Below are 19201 nucleotides of genomic sequence, written 5' to 3' on the forward strand. Positions count from 1 at the left end.
ATTGACTGATCTATAAAATTGATGCTGTTGACCACTCTCCTTTTACTATAGTGCCTCTGCTCTTTATTGAGTTTCCTTCCACGTCTCAGAGCACTTTTCTCTTGCTTCTTTGGACATCCCTACGAAACGTGTCTTTTTTTTTTTTTTTTTTTTTTGAAATGGAGTCTCTCTCTGTCACCCAGGCACTGGAGTACAGTGGCACTATTTCAGGTCTCTACAACCTCTGCCTCCTGGGTTCAAGCAATTCTCCTGCCTCAGTCTGATGAGTAGCTGGGTTTACAGGTGCTTGCCACCACACCCGGCTAATTTTTGTATTTTAGTAGAGATGGGGTTTCACCATGTTGGACAGGCTGTCTCAAACTCCTGACCTCAAGCAATCCACCCTCCTTGGCCTCCCAAAGTTCGGGGATTACAGGCGTGAGCCACTGTGCCTGGCCTGATCCTTTCTTTAGATATAAGGTTGAGCTATGGAGAATATGAGAATATGAAATATTTTTGGAAGAAAAATTCTGGGAGAAGGGTCTTTTTTGAGAAAGTGTCATTAAATAGGAAAATAATAATTTGCTTTTTGAGCTAGAATTATATTTGCAATGGAAAGCTTCTTGTTGCAGAATAGTCGTTCTTTGACATTATTCTTTATTCCTTAGATTTCCATGAAGACAATTTACAAGGACCTGTATGGCCTCATTTTAGCTGCTTCAGTGTGTTGGAGCTGTTACTTGCTCCTTCATTTCCTGGGCCTGGTGTGACAGTGGCTACTGAGCGCCATGAAGGTTGTCCCAGAAAAGAATGCTGTGCGGATACTCTGGGGGCGAGAACGGGGTGCTCGGGCCATGGGAGCTCAGCGGCTTCTGCAGGAGCTGGTGGAAGATAAAACCCGGTGGATGAAATGGGAGGGCAAGGTAAGTAAAATGGCTATATTTCACAGAGGATTTGTGCTGGTGATGGTAGAATGAGATCTTAGAATGGGTTAACAGTAGAGTTGGGATATATTTATCTTGTGTGGGAGAGTTGACATATCTGACTTAGGGAGTTGTTTGTAAATTTGAAAGAATTAATGTGCTAGAAATATCTTTTTCCTTTAGAGCTAGACAGTTTTCCTGAAGGTAATTTAGGTTTATCTTTCTCAATTTGTAGCTTGATCATTGTCTCCAGTTTTTAAGCCTACACTGTGAATACTAATCTAGAATGGTTAATGTGCTTTTGAGATAGGGTGAACCATAGTCTATAAAATACATAGTCTATGTATTTTAACTTTTTTTTTTTGTCTCCCAGAGAGTAGAACTGCCGGATAGTCCACGCTCTACCTTCTTATTGGCCTTCAGCCCAGACAGGTACTTAGTAATTATCTGTAACTTAACCTTAAGATTTGTGATAACAGTGCTTTCTGTATATTTGGCCTGGCTTGATCTTCCAAGTCAGTCCCTAAAGGCTCTCTGAAGTACTTTGTGAACAGTGCTTTGGCCACGTGTCAGAAAGGGAAAGAAAGTAGATGATCAGTGCTAACCTGAAAAATCATGAGAACAAGCAAAGGAAACTGAGAGGATCAAAACTTGGAAAGTTTCTCAATAACAATCATTTGCCTATGTGATATAGCTCACCAGTGGCATGATGGTTATTCCAGTGGGAAAAAATATTTTCTGAATGTGGCATGTGTCATTTGGGGACAGCGTGGACAAGCCAAAAGCCTTTAAAGATCAGAATATTTCTGTTTGTAGATATACTGCCTAACGTACAAAGCTTAGGTTCTTTCGTGTTGGGATCGGCAGGTAGCATCACTATTCTGTGTTGTCCAAAGTTGATAAGGTTGGTTACTCTTCCACATGCTTCTGAATTAGTTCTACTCTTTGATTTTCTAGGACTCTCTTAGCCTCCACCCATGTGAATCATAATATCTATATTACGGAGGTGAAGACTGGCAAGTGTGTTCATTCCTTGATTGGACACCGCCGTACTCCATGGTGTGTCACTTTTCATCCCACCATCTCAGGCCTTATTGCTTCTGGCTGCCTAGATGGGGAGGTTAGGATTTGGGATTTACACGTGAGTATTTCCTTAAGATACCCTTTTCTTTTGGTATTCTGTTTTTGTTTTTTTGTTTTTTTTTTTTGAGATGGAGTCTCACTCTTGCCCAGGCTGGAGTGCAGTGGCCGATCTCGGCTCACTACAACCTCCACCTCCCAGGTTCAAGTGATACTTCTGCTTCAGCCTCCCAAGTAGCTGGGATTACAGGCATGTGCCATCATGCCTGGCTAATTTTTGTATTTTTGGTAGAGACGGGGTTTCACTATGTCGGCCAGGCTGGTCTCAAACTCCTGACCTCAAGTGGTCCGCCTGCCTCAGCCTCCCAAAGTGCTGGGATTACAAGCGTGAGCCACCATGCCCAGCCTCTTTTGGTATTCTAAATGCAGAGACTTGTTTACCATTGAGTTTTTAATTCTGGAAGAGCCTAGCCGGGTTCTTAGGACTACATCTGAATATATTGTGGTAGACATTGCCCACTTAATTAATAGGAAGTCTAATTCCCTGTCTTCCATTCCTTTTTGTTTTTATTTTTTGCAATAGCTTAAGCATGCCCTGAGATTGTCTTCCATTCTAAGATGAACATCTGCTTTTGCTTCCTTTGGCCCATTGTGACATAGTACAGGAGAATCTAAGATATGTTCAGGATGGATTTCTGTTGTGTAAGGGCAAAGATTGTCCTGTACTCCGATCATTATCATCAAAGCAAGATCCTCTTTGTCCTAGTAACTGGCTACCAGGTTGTCTTGCACCATGTTGTGCACCAAGCTTGAGTTTTTCTCAGGCTTTAGATATAGGAACTGTGGGCTGGGCGCGGTGGCTCACGCCTGTAATCCTAGCACTTTGGGAGACCAAGGCAGGAGGATTGCTTGAGTTCAGGAGTTCGAGACCAGCCTGGGCAGGATATTATACCAAAAATATTATACACAAAATTATACAAAATTAGCCAAGCATGGTGCCATGTGCCTGTGGTCCCAGCTACTTGGGAGGCTGAGGTGCGAGGAGTGCTTGAACCTAGGAGGCAGAGGTTGCAGTGCGCTGAGATTGTGCCACTGTACTCCAGTCTGGGTAATAGAATGAAACCCCCTGTCAAAAAAAAAAAAACAAAAAAAAGAAATAGGAACTGTGTATATATGCTTATTGCTTGTAGATTGTGAATAATTTGAAGAACTGAGCTGATTGTATAGTATTTGTCTGATAAATTAGTGGCACTGCCAGATCACTGATCTTCTACATCTTTTTACAAGGATATATTTAAAGTAGTCCCTAGACGTAGTCATTTTACCTTAAATGGACCTTTCTTGAAATTGACTTCCCAGTGTGCTGGTAGCTTGTAACCTGAGAATATCTGGAATTGGTTTGTTCGCAGGGTGGCAGTGAAAGCTGGTTCACAGATAGCAACAATGCCATTGCCTCCCTGGCTTTCCACCCTACGGCTCAGCTCCTGCTGATTGCCACTGCCAATGAGATCCACTTCTGGGACTGGAGTCGACGGGAACCCTTTGCTGTGGTGAAGACAGCTAGTGAGATGGAACGGGTCCGGTGAGTGCGCTGCCCCATCAGCATTGTCTGGCACAGGACTGACATGATAGAGAACATTCTGCCAGCTGTCAGTTTGGAAGACAGGTTGTTATCCCTGCTCAGGGCAAGTTGTCATCCTCACAGCTTCTCCTATTTTTTTTTTGAGGCAGGGTCTCACTCTGTCACCCAGGGTGGAGTGCAGTGGTGCAATCTCGTCTCACTGCGACCTCTACCTCCTGGCTTCAAGCTATTCTTGTGCCTCAGCCTGCTAAGTAGCTGGGATTGCAGGCGCCCACCACCACACCTGGCTCATTATTTTGTATTTTTAGTAGACACAGGGTTTCACCATGTTGTCCAGGATGGTCTTGAACTCCTGGCCTCAAGTGATCTGCCCACCTTAGCCTCCCAAAGTGCTGTGATTACAGGTGTGAGCCACCGTGCCCACCCCCGCCCTTTTTTTTTTTTTTAATTAAAGAGACAGGGTCTTGCTCTGTTACCCAGGCTGGAGTACAGTTGTGTAGTCATGACCTCATGGGCCCAGGTTACTGCGCCTTGACCTCATGGGCCCAAGCAGTCCTCCCACTTCAGTCTTGTGAGTATCTGGGACTACAGGTGTGTGCAGCCACTCTCAGCTAATTTTTAAATTTTTTTGTAGAGATGGGGGTCTCACTGTGTTGCTCAGGCTAGTCTCAAACTCCTGGCCTTCAGTGATCCTCCTGCTTTGGCCTCCCAGAGTGTTGGGATTATAGGTGTGAGCCACTGCAGCTGGCTGCCTCCTACTTTCTAAACAGTTGACTAATCAGCTGGGAGACATTCATTTTGTTCATTTCAGCTTTCCCTTATTGGCCTCCTCTTCTGATCTTTGGAGACCAGGGTCATTAGACTCTCTTTTAGTTTCAAAGCTAACTGTGTTTTGGATAGTATTTCTTTGGGAAAACCTGAAACAAGTTTGGGTGGTATTTTAGATACCTCGTTGGGTTGTCTGTGTATATCAAACTGGAAGATGGAGATGTAAGCATGTAATTGACATTTATTTAGTCCTCAAGATCAAAACATATTGCCTGTATTAAAGATGATGCATTGTGTTTCTTTGGTCCTCTTGGATTTGCAGTCAAATACAGGCCAATTTTCTGGTTTCAGCTACGTCATTTAATGCTGGGTCTGTTCGTTGCCACCAAGATTCATGCTTCTTGCTAGTGTAGCTGCCATATGAGGGAAGAACTGATTCTGTGGCAGAGTATGAGAGCATTTTATGCTTTATGGTTAGGATGAGCTCTTGTATTTGAGCAAAGTTGTGCTTAATGTAGCTGTTTCCTGGGATGGAAACCCTAGGTGTTTTTCATGTGAAATCGTTATTTTTGTGATACATATTCCTTTACTCTGGCAAGAAGTATTGAGTGTTGTTATTTTAATCTCTTTGAAAGTTTTGAAAGTCTTGAATGAAGTGGATACCTGAGTGATACCAGTTATCAGTAATGATTGCTATAAATTTGAACACAAGTTTTCTCTTCTCAGTTAACATAATCTCTCTATGCGTGTCTTTGTCTCTTCTGTGATTTCAGTCTGGTGAGATTTGATCCACTTGGACACTACTTACTCACAGCAATTGTTAACCCCTCTAATCAACAGGTAAGTTAGTCCAGCAGTTCCAATTCCAGCTAAACTGTGAGTTCTTTTCCTAACTAGTATTCCAATTCTGATTATATTGGATTTTAATTCTCAATACCCAAGTCTTTCTTTCCAGTCAAGATTTAAAGCTAGCTTCAGATTGTATATTCAGGGTTATAGTCATAATCTTGACAGGAGAGTCGATTCTGAAACTCTCCAGTGATCGCCTCATTAGAAGTAACCCTTATCATCACTAGACAGTGTTGGATAGCTTGTCACTCATGTGCCTCTGGCTGGTTGACATTTTGCTTCCCCTCACTGCTTCCATGTCATGGAGAGATGTCTTTTGTAAGACAATTGGTTTGTCAGCTGCACTCATTCAGATATGCTGCTGATTGGAAGTGGAAATACCATGTGATTAATACCATGTGATTATTCAGAATCTGAGGCCAGTTGTCAGTGCTTCAGGGGTAGAGAGTTGTTTCCCACCTGTGAACATTGTTTTCCTTGGATGATTGTCAGTGGTTAGTTTTTCTTGATTTACTTGGAGGTACTACCTAACTGCCTTGCTCTACCCCCTGCCCCATGCTGGTCCACGTTGCAGGGTGATGACGAACCAGAGATCCCCATAGATGGAACAGAATTATCCCACTACCGTCAGCGTGCCCTCCTGCAATCACAGCCAGTTCGCCGGACACCTCTCCTCCACAATTTCCTGCACATGCTGTCCTCCCGCTCTTCTGGCATCCAGGTGGGAGAGCAAAGCACAGTGCAAGATTCTGCTACCCCCTCACCCCCACCGCCTCCCCCTCAGCCCTCCACGGAGCGCCCCAGGACTTCCGCTTACATCAGGCTCCGACAGCGGGTCAGTTACCCCACAGCTGAGTGCTGCCAGCACCTTGGGATCCTGTGCCTTTGCAGCCGCTGCTCTGGCACTCGAGTTCCTTCCCTCTTGCCACACCAGGACAGTGTCCCCCCTGCTTCTGCCAGAGCTACTACCCCTTCCTTTTCTTTTGTACAGACCGAGCCCTTCCATCCCCCGGAGCAGGCTTCATCAACGCAGCAGGACCAGGGCCTCCTGAACCGGCCGTCTGCCTTCAGTACAGTCCAGAGCAGCACTGCCGGCAACACGCTCCGCAACCTCAGTCTGGGTCCTACCCGCCGCTCTTTGGGAGGGCCTCTGTCTAGCCACCCTTCTAGATATCACCGAGAAATAGCTCCCGGGTTGACAGGATCTGAGTGGACCCGGACAGTACTCAGTCTGAACTCCCGCTCTGAGGCGGAATCCATGCCCCCACCCAGGACCAGCGCCTCTTCAGTGAGTTTGCTGTCTGTGTTGAGACAGCAGGAAGGTGGCTCTCAGGCATCTGTGTACACTTCAGCCACAGAAGGGAGGGGTTTTCCAGCATCAGGGTTGGCAACTGAGTCAGATGGAGGAAATGGCTCCAGCCAAAATAACTCGGGCAACATTCGCCATGAGCTTCAGTGTGACCTGAGACGCTTCTTTTTGGAGTATGACCGGCTTCAGGAGCTGGATCAGAGCCTAAGTGGGGAAGCTCCCCAGACCCAACAGGCCCAGGAAATGCTCAACAATAACCTTGAATCTGAGAGGCCAGGCCCTTCCCACCAGCCCACCCCACACAGCAGTGAGAACAACTCCAACCTGTCCCGTGGCCACCTGAATCGCTGTCGTGCTTGCCACAATCTCCTGACCTTCAACAACGATACGCTGCGCTGGGAAAGAACCACACCTAACTACTCCTCTGGCGAGGCTAGCTCCTCCTGGCAGGTCCCCAGCTCCTTTGAGGGTGTGCCATCGAGTGGCAGCCAGTTACCACCTCTTGAGCGGACTGAGGGCCAAACGCCCAGCTCCAGCAGGCTGGAGTTGAGCAGCTCTGCTAGTCCACAGGAGGAGAGGACTGTGGGGGTGGCCTTTAACCAGGAGACAGGCCACTGGGAAAGAATTTACACCCAGTCCAGCAGATCTGGAACTGTGTCACAGGAGGCCTTACATCAGGATATGCCTGAGGAAAGCTCTGAGGAGGATTCACTCAGGAGGTAAGCAGTTGCTTTCCTGTCTTCTCCTGCATCCCTTGCTTTTCTCCTTGTATCATTTCCTTCAGTCCTATAGATGTTGTGGCTGTATTTGGAGTGTCTGGGACCCACGCATCTGCTTCTGATCTCCCCATTGCATTTTCTTGGAAAATCTTGCTCTGGTGGCAGAGATAGGATAGGGCCTAGCAGTATGAGTCAGTTGGCTGTGCTAGCTCTATTTCTGGCTAAGCTCAAGGTTCTGGCTTTAGCCTTGAAAGGAGAGTGTAGATTAGGTTAGAGAAGCATGAGGAGATGGAATCATTGACTTTCTCTGCCCTACTTTTTGACCTTCTTGAGACGTTGTATGTGCAGGACTACTTATTGTGAGACAAAACAATGTCCCAGCGTGCCTAGGAATAAGTAAAAGAGAACCCTGCATGGTACAGATTAGTCTATTGATTCTTTGCTGATTGTGTTGCTTTGGACAACCGAGTTCACTTCCTAATCCTTATCTTTTGGAACACTGCAGTTTGACAAAGGGAAAAGAAAAAAATATGTATATCTATATATATATGTATGTCAAGGAAAGTTCCAATTTTTTCAGAGATACTTGTTTTTGGACAGCCTATTAGTTGCTCAGTTGAGATTCTCTGAATGGACCTTCCAGATGGACATTCACTTTGGGGTGGAGAAGAAGAATAATTCATGGAAGGAAGGACTCTCCATACTCGGATTGGCATCCTAGCCAACTCTTTCATGGCAGAAACAGAGTGGGTGTAGTTGATCGCCCACCACATGTTCCGTGAATGGCTATGTGCGCATCTATCTTGATTTATTAGGGACTTCTTTCTGTAATTTTGTAAAGGTCAAAGCTAGCATAATCACCAACTCCCAGAATATGCCTGTTGGATCCAAACAGCATATTGCGCTGCATTACATCCTCTGTCGAAGCAACTGAAATTTCTCTGACATAAGCTTCTAACAAGGGTGGGAATATGAATTATGCACATAATGTACTTGTTATTTTGGGAGGATGCTTTAGACAGTCACTCAGTCAATAAGTATTAGTTGAATGATTACAAATTTTCTAGTACTGTGCTAGGCACTGTGGGAAATACAAAAGAAGTATAATACATGGTCTTTACCAACCTGAGTCTACAGTGTTATTGTGGAGGCAAGACAACAAAATTTTTCAAAAGTGTAGATGAGCAAATGCTTCATTGTGTGGTACTGAGATTGGATGTAGTCTCAGAGAAAGGGAAGTATCATCCAAGAAGGCTTTGCAAAATCAAGTCTTGAAAGATGGGTAGGATTTGGAGAGGGAAAGACCTTTTTATTTTAGGGAACCAGCACATGCCAGGGAGGAAAGGGTATAGTGCATATAGGTTCTTAGGCATTTACTAAGGGCATTTACTAAGGGCTTGGGGTGGGAAACAGGGAGACTTGACTGGATGTGAAAGATAAACAAAATAGAGAGGTTTGCTAACTCTGCTCATATGCTTGAAACCAGTTCTGGATTAATAGCTCCTCAATTCCTGGTTTTGGAATATTGTGCCTTGCATACTGGTCTTCATCAGGGGCCCGATCCTCTCTTCTTCCTCTTTGCCAGGAGATGTGAGAAGGCAGTCTGAACACAGTGCATGACATGTAGTAGGCACTTAAAAAGTTTATTAAAGATCTCTGTAAAAGGTGTAAAAGGACTGTCTTCAGTTACTGCTCTAAGAAACCAAGCAGTTGCTGTTTCTGTAATACCAGTGGACTCTGGTTAGTTTTTGTCCATTCTGCTTTAGTAAACCTCTTCATGTGCTATTCTGAGAAATAGGTCCTGAGTGGTTTAAAATAAACTTTATTGTTTGATCATAATTAGAGATACCAGTTACTGCCCGGTGCGGTGGCTCATGCCTGTAATCCCAGAACTTTGGGAGGCTGAGTCGGGCGGACCACTTGAGGTCAGGAGTTCGAGACCAACCTGGCCAACATGGTAAAACCCTGTCTCTACTAAAAATACAAAAATTGGCGGGGCGTGGTGGCGCGGGCCTGTAGTCCCAGCTACTTGGGAGGCTGAGGCAGGAGAATCACTTGAACCCAGGAGACGGACGTTGCAGTGAGCCAAGATTGCACCACTGCACTTCAGCCTGGGTGATGGAGCAAGACTCCATCTCAAGAAAAAAAAAAGAGATACCAGTTACTGAGGGCCTACTATGTGTTAGGTATTATGTTCTTGCTTTGAAATAATTCCTTCTGCTTTCAACAACAACTCTGTGCAAGTCAGGTATTCAATTTTCCATTTTGTTTGAGGAAAGTGAGGCTTAGGGAAGTCAGTTTCTTGTTAAAGATCATATAATAGGTCTCTGAGTGAGAATATGAACTCTGGTCTTCATGACTAGAGATTTGTGCAAGCTGCCCTTCATGGCATTTTCCTTAATATGATAACTTTTTAAAAAAATTTGTGAGATGGATTTTTGCTTTTGTTGCCCAGGCTAGAGTGCAATGGTGTGATCTCGGCTCACCACAACCTCCGTCTCCTGGGTTCAAGCAATTCTCCTATTTCAGCTTCCCGAGTAGCTGGTATTACAGGCATGCACCACCATGCCTGGCTAATTTTGTATTTTCAGTAGAGACAGGTTTTCTCCATGTTGATCAGGCTGGTCTCGAACTCCCGACTTCAGGTGATCTGCCCCCTCGGCCTCCCAAAGTGCTGGGATTACAGGTGTGAGCCACTGCGCCTGGCTGTAACTTCATTTTTAAGTGAACCACTTTTTTTCTTTTAACATTTTATTATGGAAATCTTCAAACATAATATAAAAACAAAAAGTATAACTGAGTTTCCATACACCTATAATCTGACTTCAAAGGTTATCAGTGCTTGGCTAGCTTTCTTTAATCTATATTCCATCTGCTCCCCCCACCTAGATATCAGATAATTTTGTCTGTAAACACTAGATTTTCTAGAGCAGTGCTGTCCAATAAAACTTCTCACACTGATGGAAATGTTCTCTATCTGTGCTACGTAAGATGGTAGCCACTAGCCACACGTGGCTATTGAGCATTTGAAATGCTGCTACTGTTAGGCCGGGCGCGGTGGCTCACGCCTGTAATCCCAGCACTTTGGGAGGCCAAGACGGGCGGATCACGAGGTCAGGAGATCGAGACCATCCTGGCTAACAAGGTGAAACCCCGTCTCTACTAAAATACAAAAAACTAGCCGGGCAAGATGGCGGGCGCCTGTAGTCCCAGCTACTCGGGAGGCTGAGGCAGGAGAATGGGGTAAACCCGGGAGATGGAGCTTGCAGTGAGCTGAGATCCGGCCACTGCACTCCAGCCTGGGCGACAGAGCGAAACTCCATCTCAAAAAAAAAAAGAAAGAAATAATCACGTGTGACTCATGGCTATGATATTGTACATCGAAAATACTATTAATCACTTAATAAAATAGGTTATTTAAAACCCAGAAACTACTGGGCAGGTGCGGTGGCTCATGCCTGTAATCCCACACTTTGAGACACCAAGGCAGGCAGATTGCCTGAGGTCAGGAGTTCGAGACCAGCCTGGCTAATGTGGTAAAACCCCGTCTCTAATAAAAATACAAAAAAAATTAACCAGGCATGGTGGCACATGCCTGTAGTCCTAGCTACTTGGGAGGCTGAGGCAGGAGAATCACTTGGACCTGGGGAGGCAGAGGTTGCAGAGAGCCGAGATCGCGCCACTGCACTCCAGCATGGGCGACAGAGCAAGAAAAAAAAAAAAAAAAAAAACCCAGAAACTATTGAGGATGTAACATAATTTTTTGTTTAAATATTTTTTCTTTTCTGGTGCCAAAAAATGTATGCATTGTGGTTTAAAGTTCAACCATTTAAAAATGTGTATTATAAAAATGAAGTCCCTGGTCATCTCGCTGTAAACAATTTTATATTTATGCTCATTTTCTTTTAAAATATACAAATAACTCCGGATTCTCATTTTAAAATTGTATATTAATTCAGTAGTTACATTATTTATATGGAATCACTTTTAAATGAGCTAGGATGTCGTATGCCATGAGGGCTGACAGCTGTCTCAAAAATGAGATATGTTGTAAAATATTCTAAGTGTGTACACATTAAAGAAGGACTACCATTTGAATGGCTGCATTCTGGTGTAAATCACTAAGACAAACAGGTGCTAGTCTGCCTCTTCTGCCTTCTAAAGCGACTGAGTCTCTAGGTGATGAGCCAACCCTTGCTTCTAGTTCTCCAGCAGGTGTCACTGTTGGGCTGCTGCTGTTAGGTAAGGATGGCTGGGAAGAAAAGGTGTCCCTATTGTTGGTGTACGAGGTTGGATCTTTTAACAAAGCCTGTTTTTGTAGATGACAGTTGTTCTTGAGTGAGTGAAGTTCACAAAAGGCGACTGTACTTGAAAGGAGAAAGTTTTGTTCATTGGCCTTGTAGTAGGAGATAGGCTAAGGAGAGATGTTTGGATCCTTGATGCTGCTGGAATATTTAATAGTGTTTGCAAATAGTGAGGGTATTAATAAGCATACAGTGTGTATTTAAGTGTAGCTGTGTGGTGCCAAATGGTAATAACCAGTACACAGTTTGTCTCCTTTTGCCTGTGGGCAGTGGAGGACGAGCTGTCTTTTTGTAATAGTCTGATGCTACATTGCAACTTGAGTGGCAGGCCCTTGCTTCACTACAAAGAAACGATTTCTCTGTGGGAGTGCAGGATCCAGCAGAAGATCAGGGTATTGTGGCTCCTTGTAGTAGGGTGCCCTTGGCCTTTAAAGGCTGGTATTAGGAAAAAGAAAATGGCTTCAATGGCAAGTTAAAACTGGAGGGAACCTAGAACTTTTGTAGTCCAATCTCTCTCTCTGATGAGAAAACAGAGAGAGTAAATTATTTCTTAAAGAGGTGTTTGTAAGCAAAAGTGGGATTCGAACTCCTGGGCCCTGAAGAGGGCACCCTTTCCTCCATTTCATTTGAAATTAGTTCCTTCAGACAGCAGTTTTCTTTGTCAAAACCTCTGTTGCTCACGTAGGTCATTGCCTGAGGGGGCTCTTCATTCAGCTCTTATTGTAAGAAATTGGAGGTCTGTTAGATAATTTGTAATTATTATTGTTGGGTAGAATGGTAACTAACGCAATGCTTCTAGGAGAAATGCTGTTTTAGTTATTTGCCCATAGAACTACATTGATTAGTTCTAATAAAGTGATCCCTGTTAGGGGTGTTCACTATTAAAATTCCAGCAACTGAGAGAGATGAAAATTGATCTCAATCTCCTCCTAGAAGCACTAATTGTTTCTGTATTCTGTCTCCAGGTAGTTAAGAAAGGTTTGGGTCTGGAGTATTTTGTAAGACTGAGTGTGTTCTGAGAATTTAGGTCTTTTTCTCTCATGATAGATGAAGACTGAGAAAGCACGTTGATGGCCTTAGTGTGAAATGTGGCCAGAACACCAAAAGTTAGAGTTAGAAGCCCTCACTGGATTGCTAAGTTTCTTAGACTTCTCTGGGGGAATTGCTTTGGAGCTTAGAACAGTCTGAAGCCCTTTGAGGCTTCATGGACCACCATACTTATTTGATCCCTCAGCTCCCATCACCTGGGAATTCTCCAGGGAGGCCTCAGCCCAACCATCACTGATGGAGGAAAATAAATGGGTGTGTCTGCAGGGCTGATTGTAGGTCCACAAAAGAGGCCTGGCAACCTAAAAATGAGGAAAGTAGCAGTCTTCTTAGCCTGACTGGTATAGAAAGGGGTCCAAATTTAGTAGTTTTCCATGCCGTTGATCTAGCTGAGTCTAAAGAGTTTTGATATCTAATCTCTCCCAGTTTCTTTGGATGGGGAATGTACACAATTTATTATTCAAAACCCAGCACAGCTGTCACCGTGTCCTTTGGGAAACCTTCCCTGATCGCCCCAAGTAATCACTTCCTTTTCTTTGTTGCATGTGTACTAGATATTTCTTTGTGATATTGCAGCCATGACAGAAAATTATTTGTTTACCTGTCAGTGAGCTCCCTGAAGGCATTGATCATGTCTGTATATATCCCTTCTCTACCTAGAATACTAGCTGGCCACACGGTAGATACTCAGTAAATATTACTTGAATTGAAGTTATATTCCTTATGATTTCATATGCAATATAAGTCCTGTTTGGCCTTTTTAGTAAAAAAGATACAAAGCCTATTACTATATCACAACATTTGGTCTTACAGAGTCATTGGCTCAATAATTACTTGTTAAATAAATGAAGTGGTATTATCTAGAGTTGTACAAGAAAGTCACACCTTCCATAACTAGAGCTCTGGTGACCTCTGATGTTTCACTGTGTGCTATGTTCCTAACTTGTGAATGGGTTGTCCTGAAGCCTGTAATAAGTCTGTTGCACCTGGCCAATATGTGTCCTTTATATTGGCTTTACACTGATGACTCAGGGCCTGCACCTTCCTTGAGAGCACTGGCATCATATGCAGCCTTCCCTTTTGTTTATCTTTTTGGTACTCCATTCATATTGAATACAGCTTGCTCTTGAGACCATTTTGTTGGTCTTTGGTTTGGCATCTCAATAATATCTCTGCCTGTCAGTGCTGTTGGTATTTTTTTTTTGTCCTTAAAGATTCTTCTGCAATCTTTATGAAGGTATACTTGGTCTTGATTTAGTTCAAAAATTACATGTGGGTAATCCAATTTAAATGCGAAGGTTCTTTCCCACTAATGCTTTATTTTTCTTTAAGTTTCTGTGGAAGGCTTTCATTAAATTTACTTAGAAGTAGGATTTTTAGGGTTTGAGAAAATGTGTGCTCTCATCTTTTGTTTTGGAGTCTGAGCATCATTAGAATGAACCTTTTTAAGTCTTGAGATACTTGTAGGTCCTTTTTCTCTTGTGGAGTTCAGAATCCTTATGTTAGCAGAAAGTTTTGCTTTACCTCTAATTATGCAGGGTGTGAATAGTTCCCCCGGAAAAAACTGGTGGAATTGTTGTCTGTGGTATTCAAGATACAGTACAATAAACCCTTCCTAACTTCTGAGTTCTTCTGAGTTAGAAGTTCAGCATTTAAGGACAAATAGGGAAGAATTCTCAACCGGGAGATCTTCATTTGTGATACAGGCAAATTATGACATGTTCTTTCTGGGAAGAAAGAGGACCAAGTATTGGGAAATAAAAAGGAGACAAAGCCTATGATGGAATTAACAAACTTAGTTTAAGAGAGGTAAGGGAAGGGAAGCTGGGGAAGGTAAACTCAGGCTTTAGAAGTACTGAGGGCTGGGCATGGTGGCTCATGCCTGTAATCCCAGCACTTTGAGAAGCCAAGGTGGGCAGATGGTTTGAGCTCAGGAGTTTGAGACCAGCCTGGGCAACATGGTGAAACCCCGTCTCTACAAAAAGCTCAAAAATTATCTGGGCGTCATGGCATGTGCCTGTAGTCCCAGCTACTCAGGGGACTGAGGTGGGAGGATCGCTTGAGCTCAGAGGTTGAGGCTGCAGTGAGCCATGATTGTGTCTCTGTACTACAGCCTGGGCAACAGAGTGGAGACCTTGTCTGTAAGAAAAAAGAAGAAGGAACTTAGGAGTATGCACAAGGGCTGCTCCATGGATGAGTTTGGTTCTTCCTAGTAACCCTGAGAGTTGGACTTGTAAACTGTGATTGATCCATGCATGCATCCATTCATGCATTCCATTAACAGATATTTACTAAGCACCTGCTGCATTCCAGGTGCTATTTATTTTATTTTATTTTGAGATGGAGTTTCACTCTTGTTGCCCAGACTGGAGTGCAATGGTGCGATCTTGGGCTCACTGCAACCTCCGCCTCCCAGGTTCAAGTGATTCTTTTGCCTCTGCCTCTCGAGTAGCTGGGATTACAGGCGCCTGCCACCACTCCTGGCTAATTTTTTTGTATTTTTAGTAAAGACGGGTTTTCGCCATGTTGGCCAGGCTGGTCTTGAACTCCTGACCTCTGGTGCTCTGCCCGCCTCAGCCTCCCAAAGTGCTGGGATTACAAGCATGAGCCACTGCGCCTGGCTGGCACCAGATGCTATTTAAATGCCGGCAATAATTCTCTCATTCTAATGGGAAAAAGACAATAAAAAAATAAGATACCTGGTATGCCAGACAGTGACAAGTTCTATGGCAAAAAAGAGAAATGTATAAAAAATGTAGGGGATGCTGCAATTTGAAATAGGATCATCAAAAAAGATTTGATAAGGAGCAGAGGAGACCTTAAAGAAATACGAAAGCAAACCCCGTCGAAACTAGGGGAAGGACATTTTAGACAGAGGAAAGGGCAAATGCAAAATCCCTGAGATGCTTGGCACCGTCAGCAAGTGCAGCTGGAGCACAGCAAGGGATGGAGTGATAGAAGATGAAGTTGGAGAGGTGACAAGGATGAGATTATGCAGGGTCTTCTAAGCCATTTAAGAGATTTTTTTCCTCTTCCTTTGAGTGACTTGGGAAGCCATCAGAAGTGGAGTAGCACGATCTTATATTTTAGAAAGATAACTGTGGCTGCTGGTTGAGAATAGACCTAGGAGCTAAGTAGCGTAAATTAAAGCTAGTCCAACTCTGCACAGTTTTAGATTGATTTGTGTCTTGAGACTGTTGAAAACTGAGAAGGAGGAATGACTGATTCTGTCAGAATAAGAGAGGCCTTAAATGTTTGGGTGAAGAGCTGATGAATGGGTGAACAAATGAATGAATCAGTCCTCTCAGCAGGCATATTACCTGCAAGAAAGCCCCTCCACTCTTCCCCAAACTCCAAATAAGAAGGTGTGTTATTGAAACCGTGAGGGAGAGCTTGAAAAATTCATAGTAAACAAGAGATCATACATGGAAATGAAATGCCTCTTTTTTTGCTGCTTATAAAACTATTGCCAATTCATTTGTAAAAAAGTAAACATTACAGAAATGTATGATTGTAGGAAGTGAATATCCTCTCAAAACCACTGCTCAGAGATCTGCTATTAACAATATTTTAATTCTTTTCCTTTTTTTTTTTTTTTTTTTTCTCCTTTTGAGAGAGAGTCTCGTTTTGTAGCCCAGGCTGGAGTGCAGTGGTGTGATCTTGGCTCACTGCATCCTCCACCTCTTGGGCTCAAGCGATTCTTGTGCCTCAGCCTACTGAGTAGCTGGAATTACAAGTGTGCGCTACCACGCCTGGCTAATTTTTGTATTTTTAGTAGAGATGGGGTTTCATCATGTTGGCCATGTCTTGTTTTCTTTTTCAGTGTTGCAGGATTTTTGTGTACTTAAGTGTTTTTAGAAGATGAAGTTCTAGAAGTGGAATTGCTAGTGCCCGAGTATCAGCGTTGTTAGTGGTAAATGAAAATTAATTGTATAGTACTCATTATTACTAATGTAAGATGTATAAAGTATTTCCTATTTCTTGTTTTATTTAACTGAACATTATTTCATAGATTTCATAGATTAGAACTCTTAAGGCCGGGCACTGTGGCTCACGCCTGTAATCCCAGCAGTTTGGGAGGCTGAGGCGGGCGGATCACAGGTCAGGAGTTTGAGACCAGCCTGGCTAACACGGTGAAACCCCGTCTCTACTAAAAATACAAAAATTAACTGGACATGGTGGTGGGTGCCTGTAATCCCAGCTACTCGGGAGGCTGAGGCAAGAGAATCGCATGAAGTTGGAAGGCAGAGGTTGCAGTGAGCCGAGATCGAGATCGCACCACTGCACTCCAGCCTGGGCAAAAGAGGGAAACAATGTCTCAAAAGAACTCTTAAACCTTTCCTCCCCCTATAAGCTCTTAAACTTATCAGTAGTAAATTCTCCTACCATGGGTTTTTAGGAGCTTCCTCCTAAAGTTTTTGAGAAAAACTTTTGTTCTATTAATTCTAATAATTGCCATCTTAAGGTGTTAGTGTACATTTGTTCTCTGACACCCTTGTATGAGAAAAACATACCCCTGTTCTATCTCTGACAATCACGTACATACTGGCCTTCGTCCACTTAGTCTTCTGTGTCTTATTAAGTGATTGGAAAAATCCAGGCATCTCTTGCCTCTTTATAAGACAGTAATTTTATATTAATTAATTTAATAATTTATTTTTGAGACATAGTCTTGCTCTGTCACCTAGGCTAGAATACAGTGGCATGATCTCAGCTCACTGCAACCTCCGCCTCCTTGGTTCAAGTGATTCTCCTGCCTCAGCCTCCTGAGTAGCTGAGATTACAGGTGCCCACCACCACTCCCGGCTAATTTTTCATATTTTTAGTAGAGATAGGTTTCACCATGTTGGCTAGGCTGGTCTCGACCTCCTGACCTCAAGTGTCCGCTCCCCTTGGCCTCGCAAAGTATTGGGATTACAGATGTGAGCCACCTCTCCCAGCTGGCAGTAACATTTAGATACCGAATGTATTTGTCATTGGGGGTGGTTAGGCAACCCATTTTCTCTTTGGCAATATGGGAATGAGGACAGAGTGAAGGAGGGGTATCATTCTGTTAATCTTTCTTTCTTTTTTTCCTTTTTTTGAGACAGAGTTTCGCTCTGTCACCCGGGTTGGAGTGCAGTGACAGATCTCTGCTCACTCCAACCTCCAACTCCCAAATTCAAGTGATTCTTCTGCCTCAGCCTCCCGAGTAGCTGGGATTACAGGTGCCCACCGCTACGCCCGGCTAATTTTTGTATTTTTAGTAGAGACAGGGTTTTGCCATATTGGCTGGGCTGGTCTTGAACTCCTGACCTCAGATGACCTGTCCACCTCAGCCTCCCAAAGTGCTGGGATTATAGGCGTGAGCCACCGCACCCAGCCTTATTCTGTTAATCTTTCTTACCTTTGCTGCTCACCTGCCTGAGTAGGTCACTCTGTTTGAGCCTCTGAATTCTGTATGTGTTCTCTGCCCTACCCTCTATATCAGGCATTGGCAGGCTTTTTGTAAAGGTCAAGATAGTAAATATATTAGGATTTGGAGGCCATACAGTCTCTGTTGGAACTACTCAACTTTGCTGTTGTAGTATGAAAGCAATCACAGACAGTATCTAAATGAGTAAGTGTGGGCCTGGTGTGGTGGCTCACGCCTGTAATTCTAGCACTTCGGGAGGCCGAGGCAGGCGGATCACTTGAGGTCAGGAGTTCAAGACCAGCCTGGCCAACATGGCAAAACCCCACCTCTACTAAAAATATAAAAATTAACCGGCATGGGCTGGGCGCAGTGGCTCAAGCCTGTAATCCCAGCACTTTGGGAGGCCAAGACCGGCGGATCACGAGGTCAGGAGATTGAGACCATCCTGGCTAACACGGTGAAACCCCGTCTCTACTAAAAAATACAAAAAAAACTAGCCGGGCGAGGTGGTGGGCGCCTGTAGTCCCAGCTACTCCGGAGGCTGAGGCAGGAGAATAGCGTGAACCCGGGAGGCGGAGCTTGCAGTGAGCTGAGATCCGGCCACTGCACTCCAGCCTGGGCGACAGAGCGAGACTCCGTCTCAAAAAAAAAAAAAAAAAATTAACCAGCATGGTGGCAGGTGCCTGTTTTCCCAGCTACTTGGGAGGCTGAGACAGGAGAGTTCCTTGAATCTGGGAGGTGGAGGTTGCAGTGAGCCGAAATCATGACACTGCACTCCAGCATGGGCTACAGAACAAGAATCCATCTCAAATAAATGAATGAATCAATGAATGAGAATGTGGCTGTGTTCCAATAAAACTTTATTTATGGAGACAAATTTGATTTTCATATAATTTTCACGAGTCATAAAAATTATTTTGATGTTTTTCAATCATTTAAAAATATGAAAACCATTCATAGCTGGTTTTGGCCTGCAGGTTGTAGTTTGCCAACTCCTGCTTTTTAGGAATGTGATTTGGAAGAGTCAGGTGCTAGAGTAATAGAAGGCATTATGACAGTGAGGGCCCCAAAGAGATTGTTAGGGGACTCCTGCACTTGCTCTCTCTCTCTCTACTTTGGACTAGGTGCTCCAAGTATTGGCTCTTGTGGGATTCTTTGATGGTTAAGAGCAGGCATAAATGCATAAAGAATTTGTTTCTTGTGCTATCTGGCCTGAAGCAAAGTTCTCCAGCCTCATTTTCTGTCT

At 43.9% G+C, this 19201-nt stretch overlaps 1 protein-coding gene across 8 annotated transcripts in view; it reads left to right on the plus strand.

Moving 5' to 3' along the window:
- AMBRA1 (autophagy and beclin 1 regulator 1) overlaps positions 1-19201 on the plus strand; it is a 198945-nt gene that overhangs the window by 41472 nt on the left and 138272 nt on the right. For 4 of the 8 annotated variants that reach the window (XM_023215722.2, XM_023215725.2, XM_023215723.2 and 1 more), the window contains exons 2-7: positions 648-902; positions 1276-1334; positions 1860-2043; positions 3392-3564; positions 5106-5172; positions 5756-7209. In XM_023215722.2, coding sequence (XP_023071490.1) covers positions 768-902; positions 1276-1334; positions 1860-2043; positions 3392-3564; positions 5106-5172; positions 5756-7209 — 2072 coding nt within the window. In that variant the 5' untranslated portion in view covers positions 648-767. The remainder of the gene's footprint in view (positions 1-647; positions 903-1275; positions 1335-1859; positions 2044-3391; positions 3565-5105; positions 5173-5755; positions 7210-19201) is intronic. The other 4 variants (XM_023215727.2, XM_023215728.2, XM_031936669.1 and 1 more) reach the window with 2 other exon arrangements.

The sequence above is a fragment of the Piliocolobus tephrosceles genome, chromosome 13 (genome assembly GCF_002776525.5).
Source record: "Piliocolobus tephrosceles isolate RC106 chromosome 13, ASM277652v3, whole genome shotgun sequence".
Taxonomy (NCBI): domain Eukaryota; kingdom Metazoa; phylum Chordata; class Mammalia; order Primates; family Cercopithecidae; genus Piliocolobus; species Piliocolobus tephrosceles.